Source organism: Zea mays, chromosome 8 (genome assembly GCF_902167145.1).
Source record: "Zea mays cultivar B73 chromosome 8, Zm-B73-REFERENCE-NAM-5.0, whole genome shotgun sequence".
NCBI classification, from domain to species: domain Eukaryota; kingdom Viridiplantae; phylum Streptophyta; class Magnoliopsida; order Poales; family Poaceae; genus Zea; species Zea mays.
Window position 1 is genome coordinate 49,782,954 of NC_050103.1, and position 10,210 is coordinate 49,793,163.

The following is a 10,210-nucleotide window of genomic DNA, read 5'->3' on the forward strand; positions in this document are numbered from 1 at the left end:
AAAAGAGGAAAACACATTAACTTAGCTTTATGTGATTTTAGAAATTGGATAGTTCATTCACGTCACATACCCTATTTTATAAGCTTCACAGTTTTGGGTGGGGGCAGCTGGTTGTCAGAAAAGATAGAGATTGTTGCCGGTCGCTTTTCACCTCAAAGAAAAGAAAAATCCCTTTGTTGCTTTGGGTTGGGTCCCAATGCTCTCTTATGAACCTGATCCTTGACCTCATCCATGGTCTCCATTTTAGAAATTGGATGCCAGCGGCCATTAGAGTTTATTTGGACTATGAGATAGTGATCGGTACCCGAAACCTAATGTCAGTGTAACACTGTACCTGAAAAGGTTTCTGCTGCTCACTGCTCAACTCGTGTGATATGGATCCTAGTGGTACAGTCAGTGCAAGTGCACCAGAAATCAGCTTGGATTTCTACAATTTGCTTCCTGTGTCAGAAGCTAGCTGTAGTGAACATGAGCAAGTAGTGATCACGGTGGACTGACACTGACACATCTGTTTCCTGTTAGAACGGTATGGCGATCTCAAGAACTCGAATCCAACAGGCTTGTACGTACTTACTCCTTGAGGCAATTTATTTGCAACAGAAGGAGTTTCAGCACCAAGTTCAAAGATACATAGTAGATATGCCACATTAATTTGACGCAGGAGGGGTTCAACTTCAACAGAAAGGTGTCACCCTTTAATTAGTTGAGTAAACAGACTGAGAGATTTTAAGTCAATGTTAACACAAACAAAACAGTCCACATGTCCACGGATTTTTCAGGTTCTCCACCGACAAATGTAGCACTGGAGTTTGGAAGTTTATATAGCTATGAATTTTAATAACATATATCCAGAATTTCAGCATAGATTCATCTTCTGCTCGCCCACTACTGTTCAACTGGGATATAAGGCAGCCTTAAGGGCTAAGGAACGATGGCGTTAACATTGTCTGAGAGGCCTCAAGCAGGAATACCATCTAAGGCCAGACTTCAGGCAAATGTTTGGCTTTCTGTAGTGAGACTTCTTTGAATAACAGGGAGTACTATCTCCCTCTTAGCCTTCGACAAAGCCAAATCCATAATTATAGATATAACATGTAATTTATCAGCAACAAAAAAAGTTTTCAAATAAAAAATACAAAATCCTTTCAGAAACTTGGAAGCATACTTGTTGTACTGCAAATGTGGACCAACTGAACCATAAACAACCATCTGCAGGTGCTGCAGAAGTGTATCAATCAGCATTCCTCTAGTCTACTAAATATGAAGCTACAGAAATATTCAGACACGGATAATCTGATCTGGTATAAATATTCAGATTCTATTATTTATAGACTGCCTGTGTGCTCAAAGCTTTGACATTATCTCAAGTCCTCAAGACCAACTACAAATAAATATGGAATCACTGAATCACTGATCTGTGCTACACTGCTACTATGGAATCACTGAAATCTGAATCAGCAGGAAGTCAGGAACAAGTTACCGGGAGGAACCGAGAAAGTTGATCTGTTGTTGCTGGCTGGAGGAAGCCGAGCAGCTGAGCAGCAGCAGCAGATGGGCGCGTGGCCGATTGGCTGCGTCGTCCTCGTCCACTCGTCCGCGTGGAAGCAAGCAAGCAGCAGATGGGCGCGTGGCCGGCTGGCTGCGTCGTCCTCATCCACTCGTCCGCGTGGAAGCAAGCAGCAGCAGCCAGCAGGGAGCATCGGCACAGGAGCAGGCAGCGCGCTGCGGCCTGCGAGCGACGGAGCGAGCGGCCGGCAGCAAGCGGAAATGGGGCACGGGCGCACGACCGCACGGGGACTCTGGGAGCACTGCAGTCTGCAGGGCGCGGAGCAGGGATGCAGCACAGTCCGGGGACGGCGCGGAGGGAGGCACGGCCACGGAGCCGAGCGCGCGGCGTGCGGCGTGCCTGCAGGCGAGCGGCGGCGGCGGAAGTGGGAAACGATCCCGGGTCGCACTGAAGCTAGGGTTTCGTTTGTTTGTTTAGTAGGCCTTTAGATGGGCTTTGGTGAGTAAATAAGAAACACAAAAATCACGTACCCCTATAGCGACCCACCATCAGTCACACATTTACCTCTATAGCGACCGACCATAAGTCGTTAAATTTCTAGACTTTTAGCGACCCACAAACCGTCGCTATAAACGCATTTAGCGACCAACCGTCAGTCCATAACTTTTAGCGACCAACCGTCGGTCCCAAATAAGGGTCGCTAAAGATCAACCGTCGTGTAGTGTTGGGTGTTCTTTTTGTAGGAAAAATCACAAACCCAAGAAACTTTAAAGGGATTCTTGAGACGAGCTCAAAATGAGTTTGGATTAAGGATCAAGAAAATAAGAAGCGATAATGGGACAGAGTTCAAGAACTCTCAAATTGAAGGCTTTCTTGAGGATGAGGGCATCAAGCATGAGTTCTCTTCTCCCTACACACCTCAACAAAATGGTGTAGTGGAGAGGAAGAATAGAACTCTACTAGACATGGCGAGGACCATGCTTGATGAGTACAAGAATCCGGACCAGTTTTGGGCTGAGGCGATTAACACCGCCTGCTACTCCATCAACTAGCTCTACCTTCATCGAATCCTCAAGAAGACATCATATGAACTCCTCACCAGTAGAAAGCCCAATGTTTCATATTTTAGAATCTTTGGTAGCAAATGTTTTATTCTTATTAAAAGAGGTAGAAAATCTAAATTTGCTTCTAAGGGTGTAGAAGGCTTTTTACTTGGTTATGACTCAAACACAAGGGCATATAGAGTCTTCAACAAATCCACTGAATTAGTTGAGGTTTCTTGTGACATTGTGTTTGATGAAACTAATGGCTCCCAAGTGGAGCAAGTTGATCTTGATGAGCTAGATGATGAAGAGGCTCTGTGCATCGCGCTAAGGAACATGTCCATTAGGGATGTGTGTCCTAAGGAATCCGAAGAGCCCACACAAGCACAAGATCAACTGTCATCTTCCAATAAAGCATCTCCACCAACTCAAGATGAGGAACAAGCTCAAGACAATGAAGATGAAAATCAAGAGGATGAGCCACCTCAAGAGGAGGACAATGATCAAGGGGGAGATGAAGTTGATCAAGACAAGGAAGATGAGCAAGAAATTCAGGGTCAAAGACCGCCACACCCAAGAGTCCACCAAGCGATTCAAAGAGATCACCCCGTCAACTCCATTCTTGGTGATATTCATAAGGGGGTAACAACTCGATCTCGAGTCGCTTATTTTTTTGAACATTACTCTTTTGTGTCCTCTATTGAGCCATACAGGGTGGAGGATGCACTAAGAGACTCAGATTGGGTGCTGGCAATGTAAGAGGAGCTCAACAACTTCACAAGGAATGAGGTATGGCATTTAGTTACACGTCCTAACCAAAATGTTGTAGGAACCAAGTGGGTATTCCGCAACAAGCAAGATGAGCATGGTGTAGTGACAAGGAACAAAGCCCGACTTGTGGCCAAGAGATATTCACAAGTCGAAGGTTTGGATTTCGGTGAAACCTATGCATCCATAGCTAGGCTTGAGTCAATTCGCATATTACTTGCCTATGCTACTTACCATGGCTTTAAGCTTTATCAAATGGACGTGAAAAGTGCCTTCCTCAATGGACCAATCAAGGAAGAGGTCTATGTTGAGCAACCTCCCGGCTTCCAAAAATGACTAAGAAATTTGGTATCCCGATCGGAAACAATAGTGTTTGGAACCCCATGCAAATGAACAACTTCACGAAAGAACAAATCAGCAACATGGGTAGCGTCATCAGTTTTGTGACATGGTATAAAGTGTGCCATTTTTGAAAATCTGTCCACAACAACAAAAATACTATCCCTCCCCTTCTTTGTTCTAGGTAGCCCTAAAACAAAGTCCATAGAAATATCCTCCCATGGTACCGGTACACTAGGAACTGGGAGAGGCATGTATAAACCATGTGAATTAAGGCGAGACTTAGCTTTTTAACATGTAGTGCAGCGAGCGATAAATCGCTCCATGTCTCTTCTCATCTTCGGCCAAAAAAAAATGGCTAGCCAGGATGTCTTCTGTCTTCTTCACACCAAAGTGTCCCATCAACCCATCTCCATGTGCTTCCTGTAATAATAATATACACACAGAACCATGTAGAATGCATAATTTGTTAGCCCGAAACACAAAGCCATCAGTGAGAACAAATTTATTCCATGTCCTTCCTTCTTTACAATGTAATAGCACATCTTTGAAATCAGCATCGAAAACATATTGTTGTTTAATTGTTTCCAAGCCAAAAATCTTAAAATCAAGTTGAGACAGCATGGTATAACGGCGAGACAAGGCATCCGCAATGACATTATCTTTTCCTTTCTTATGTTTGATGACATAGGGAAAAGATTCAATAAATTCGACCCACTTGGCATGCCTACTGTTCAGATTTGTTTGGCTCCTTAGATGCTTTAAAGATTCATGCTCCGAATGTATAAAAAATTCTTTAGGCCATAAGTAGTGTTGCCATGTTTCCAAAGTTCGAACTAAGGCATATAATTCTTTATCATAAGTGGAATAGTTCAGACTGGGACCATTCAGTTTCTCACTAAAATAAGCAACAGGCTTCCCTTCTTGCAACAAGACACCACCCAAACCAATACCACTAGCATCACATTCCAATTCAAAAGTCTTACTGAAATCAGGTAACTGGAGAAGGGGTCTATGAGTTAACCTATCCTTCAATGTTTCAAATGCAACTTCTTGTGCCTTCCCCCAAGAAAATGGAGCACCCTTCTTAGTAAGCTCGTGCAACGACCCTGCGATGGTGCTGAAATCTTTCACAAATCGACGATAGAACCCCACAAGCCCGAGAAAGCTTCGGACTTGCGTGACCATGGTAGGGACTGGCCAGCTATGTATGGCCACCACCTTAGCCTGATCAACTTCAATTCCCTGCGGTGTCACAACATAGCCAAGAAAAGAGACACGGTCTGTGAAAAATGTGCACTTATCAAGGTTACCAAATAAGCGTGCTTCACGTAAAGCATTAAAAACAACACGTAGATGATCAACATGGTCTACTAGACTGCGACCAACAATAAATGACGCGAAAGCACACAAATTCAACAATGCAGATTATTGAAAGAAGGTGCGAGGCTCAAAAGGGTGCTGGTATAAGATCTAACTTGAATTTTTATGTGGTTTTGTGGACTGTAGGAGAAAAAAACACTCGATAAACTCACCGATCAACCTAGAAATCTGATACCACTTGATAAAGCTGGAGTGCCCGATCTTTCGGTGAGTGGAGATAATTCCGATTTGGTGGAAGTAGACCCTCACGATCCGACTACGACGAGTGAACCCGAAGCGCCAATGCAATCGCTGAACCAACTTCCAATGGTTACCGACCTTGCTGATGCGAGATCGACCTGATCACGAAGATTGTTTCCTCTGCGCAATCGAAGAACGAACAAGAAAAAGATGCGAGCAATCTTAATATCACTCGAGGTGGAGTTCTGAATCACAGAGGACAGCACGTATTTGTGCGTGTTCTAGGGTAGCTAAAGCTAGATGTAAAACAAAACTCCCGAACAAAGGAGGCGCAACTCCTATATAAATAGAGAGAGGGTGCAGCCCCTAGGGGCGGCCAACCCTAGGTTGTCCACTATGGGTCGCAGTTGGGCTGGTCGTCTATTCTTCTGGGCCCTCATTCTTCAGTAGCATGACGAAGTTAAGATCTCTGGCACGGACCCGAGTGATTGGCCCAACTAATGAAGAAAGTGGCGCTTGATGTGGAGGTGCTGCTGGTGTAGTCGTACTCATAGTGATGTCCTCATCACTTCTAATTCACACTCCTTTGTCTCAACTTCGGTAATCTTCACTTTTGTTTGTGGCTTTGCATCCCACTTCTATTTTTTGGTGTGTTGGACTCTTAGCATGTATAAAGGTCTTCAATGTTCGTAATGTCTTCTTTGAAGTGTTGATATCCTTATTTTCTTAGTCCAACTATACTTCGCATCATGTGGACTACAAACATAAACACTAGCAAACACATTAGGCCACATGTTATGTTGATCATCAAACACTAAAATCACTTAGTCAAATGGGTCAGAGTCTCTTTTCCTTACAATAATTATTATTAGCAACAAAATTAATTTACTTCTAAAATCACCATTACATTCTAACATTTTTAGCATTACCCGTAGGGACAACCACGATGGGCACAACCGTCTGAACAGGCAGGGGCCAGGATCGGCGTCAAACAGGGGCTAGGGACGGTGGCCTGTGTGAGCACTGGGGTGCGGGGTGAGGCAGGGCCCAAGAGCACCACGGAGCGAGGAGCACCAGGGCGCGTGACGGGGCACACACACCGGGGTTGGAGCACTCGATGAGGCATGGGCTGTAAAACACCTGCTGGGCTTGGGCAGGAATTGGGCCCGAGGCACAAGGCGAGCACGATGAGAAAACGGAGCACGTGGCAAACGTGGCGCTGATGGCGAATAGTAGCTATGTGAGGCTTCAATAACGTGAATGGAGAATGAACTATAAACGAGGAAAGGGACGAGTATGTATTAATCCAACTTTCGTTAGCCACTTTAGGCCATCTCTACCAGACCTCTTATCACATCCTTATTTTAATCTTCACTTTGCAAATAGTGTAATATACTACACCTCTTATTTTACACCATGCAACCAAGACAAGAAGCCTATGAAATTTATGATAACTTCCGTCAGATTTGTCAAAAGCCGATAAAAATTAGATAACTTCCGTGGACTTCTGACGCGGTTGACAGTAGTTAGCGTAACTTTTCCTTCGGTTGGGATTCGGTTGATGGAAATTACGACAGCTGATGGAAGTTTACGAGTTTGCTGTTGTGCTTTAAATCCTCTCCATTCCCACTAAACCGAACGGCCAGAAAATGGAACAAGCCACGATGGTGCGAGTTCTGGTACATATCCTTTGGTGCAAGGTAAGCATCAGCCAGTACGTCATCCAATTGCGTGAAGAACCATCAAAGAACCAACGGTTGCTGCCCTACGAAAGCACATATTCTGTCGCTTCGCAGCCGTGTCTCGCAACACGCCCCGTATTTGAGCCTACAGAAATTATACTGTAAGCGTCAACTATTTGAGCCTAGAATTTGTAGAACCAGAGCTTCAAATTCGCAACACGCCCCGGCCGTATGTAGCCCCTAGCTGCAAGTACTCTCTGTGTCATCCATCTTAAACGTGGTGCGCGCCTTTGCTTTTGTGTAGCTTAGAGTTCACAGGCAACGCAGGCAGAATCGCGTCTTTTACTTGGCTGGTCATCCATCCTAGCTTCTGCTCAGTCTTCACATGCATCCACCTGACCTTCATTGCAATGTAGTCAGGCATCACATGCACGAAAACAAAGGTGTTGCTATAAATACCGCGCTTAGCTTTGAAGCCTGCAGAGCCCTGTCTCCATATTTGCTCATTGCCAACAAGGAGAGGACAGCGGGTAAACTACACCACACCAATGGCTTCCAGCCTCGTGAATCTGCTCCTCATGGAGGTGGCGGCCATCGTCAGCATTGTTCTGCTCGCAATCCTCGTTGTGCTCAGCTCTTACGGCCGCCGTTCTGGCCATCCGGCACTCCGCCTCTTCGTTTGGTCCGCATCCACTCTGTTCCTCCCGCTCGTGTCCTACGCCGTCTCCGCGGCGGCCAAATGGGACGCAGCGCGCGTCCCTTTGCTACTCGCCTGGACAGTCTTCCTCCAGATCCTGCGCAACACCATCGACACCTCCCGCTCCTCGAGTTCGACCATCAACAGCAGCGGCTCCAACGGAAGCAAGTTCCGGCCGTCCGTTGAGCAGCTGGCGAGGATGGGTTGGGTGGCGTTCCTCATCATCAGCAGTGGCGGTACCGCCGGGAGCCCGCTGCTGACCGGCGTCCTGCTCTGGCTGTGGGTGCTCAGCCTCCTCAAGCTCATCCACAGGCTCGTCGCTGCCGAGCTCGCCAAGAACTCGTTCGCTGTCGGCCTCAACTCGTACCTAGTCGCCGACTACATGAAGCAACTCCATGGGCATGGGCATAGTCAAGCAGCTGGCCAGCGTGGACTAGAAGTGCCTGCTTACTTTGTGATGGGTGAGGAGAAACTGCCTATCAAGCCTGGGCCGCAGGGGTACTACATTGACAGCACTGAAGCTCCGCCTTCATTGTCCATGGACGACGCGGGGCATGTCGTCACCGTGGACAGGATATGGTCGCTTTCCTCATCCGGCGACCCTCTCCTCGCATCCTGCCCGCAGATCAAGGACCTCTGCCTCTCTTTTGCTCTATTCAAGCTCCAGCTCCGGCGGTTCATTGGGTGCCCACTCGCCGAAGCCGGCTGTCACCGTGCTATGGCATTTGTGCAGGACGGTCTCCTTGCTGGTAGTGGTAGCGCAGAGAGGGTGTTCCAGGTGGTCGAGGCCGAGCTGTCCTTCCTCGCCGACTTCCTGTACTCGAAGCTCACCGTCTTCTATGCCAGCGGGTGGTGGTTCCCAGCACTCAACTCAATCCTCGTACTGGCCACGTGGATCAGCTGTCTAGCAGCCGGCGGCGCCATCGTGCACGACATGACGAACCCAGGCACGGCACTCGCCGTGGACTACCACATGCTCCGGGATTACCTGCAACACCACGACACGGTGTTCCACGTCATTGTTGGCCTTGACATACTTGTCTCCGTCTCATTCATCGTCTCCATTGTGTTCATGGAAGGATGGGAGATCGCCAACTACGTCTGTTCCGACTGGATCAAGGTGTCCACCATCTGCGAGTACACCCGACGTCCATCGTGGCAGAAGTCGCTGTGGGCGCGTCGTAAGCTCAGCCGCCTATTTTGGCTCCGACCCATGCGACAATGGGATGACCGATTCTGCCAGGTGTCAATATTGCAGCTTCGGTTCTGCTACTATGGCTGCATCTCACAGCAAGTCGACCGAATCGTGAAGAAGACCGTCGCAGTGCCCGCAACGGTGAAATCTGCCATTGTGAAGACGCTCAGAGCAAACCAGGGTAGGCTCGGGAACGGCGAGCTATCCTTGCAAGGCAACGGAGTCGGTAACCTCTCCTGGGCTTGTCGTATTAAAGCCAGCGACGACAATGCCATGGACAGCTTATCCGAGCAGATCCTCGTGTGGCATCTCGCCACGAGGCTCGTCGAGCTCAAGTGCTCTCAAGGAGCTCATGGTGACAGTGGCAATGACACATATGGGGAGAGCGATCTAGAGGTGGTTGCGACACAGTTGTCCCGTTACTGCGCCTACCTAGTGGCGCTGAAGTCGTCCCTCCTGCCGGACCACCGCGCATGGACAGAGGAGCTCTACAAGGGCGTGGTGGAGGAGGTGACAAGGGTGCTGGCACGATGCGCGGGACCAGTTGCGGGGTACGAGCGCGCTTCGATGTGCCTCAGCGGGAGCATGAACGCCACGTTGAGAAAGGCATCCAAACTCGGGCGGCAGCTAGTAGAGGAGGTCAGTGACGAGGAGTTGTTGTGGAAGGTGCTCGCCGAGTTCTGGGCAGAATTTGTCCTGTACCTCGCGCCGTCAGACAACGTGGCCTCGCACTCAAAGTCTCTCTACCACGGTGGCGAGTTCATAACCGTGTTGTGGGCGTTGCTTGGTCACGCTGGCATTGTCGGGCGCCCGGAGACGGAGAGCACTGAGAACTCAGCCTAGAATAGGTTCGTTCTTCTTTTTGTACTTGCTTTAGGCATGTGAAATTTTACATATATGCATTTGATCTTTGTTGTTTCAATTTCCTCTTTTTTCATGTACACAAATGGAAGTTTGCTTTATATAGGATGCAATATGTATTGGCCTTAACAATTATATAGCTCCAGGCATTTTAGTCCTATATATTTTGTTACAGTAATGACTAGTCTATATATAAATCCGTAATACAAATGCTAGAAGTTTCAGTTCAGAAAGGAATACATATACATATGGATTTCTGAGGATTTAGCTCTCCTTCTTCGAATAACCATGTCTCCATCTCCCTTCTTGTAACACCCCAGGTGTTACTTAGGGTTTTCACTCAAGACTACACAAGTCAAGCCCATCATCACATGTGACTTAAGTTGGGAAAGTACACCAAACTTGGAACTCAAGATCCTAAGTAAGTGCAACCTACCTTAGAAGTCATACCTTGGCTTGTCATGCACATATAATAGGGAGAATTGCCCAAACCCTAATGCAAACCCCCTTTGGACAATTGGAGCACTAGAAGTAAGTAGGACCAAGAGGCTATGA

The 10,210-nt window shown here is 47.4% G+C and overlaps 1 protein-coding gene across 1 annotated transcript; it reads left to right on the forward strand.

Moving 5' to 3' along the window:
* The first annotated feature begins 7,383 nt into the window (after positions 1–7,383).
* On the forward strand, positions 7,384–9,785 carry LOC100275564 (putative DUF594 domain containing family protein). The gene has a single exon (NM_001149617.2). The coding sequence runs from the start codon at positions 7,451–7,453 to the stop codon at positions 9,635–9,637; it is 2,187 nt and encodes a 728-aa protein (NP_001143089.1). The 5' UTR covers positions 7,384–7,450; the 3' UTR covers positions 9,638–9,785.
* The last annotated feature ends 425 nt before the right edge of the window (positions 9,786–10,210 follow it).

What these genes read in the sequence shown, in the direction of transcription:
- LOC100275564 (NM_001149617.2), top strand. Translation starts at nt 7,451, where the DNA reads ATGGCTTCCAGCCTCGTGAATCTGCTCCTCATGGAGGTGGCGGCCATC.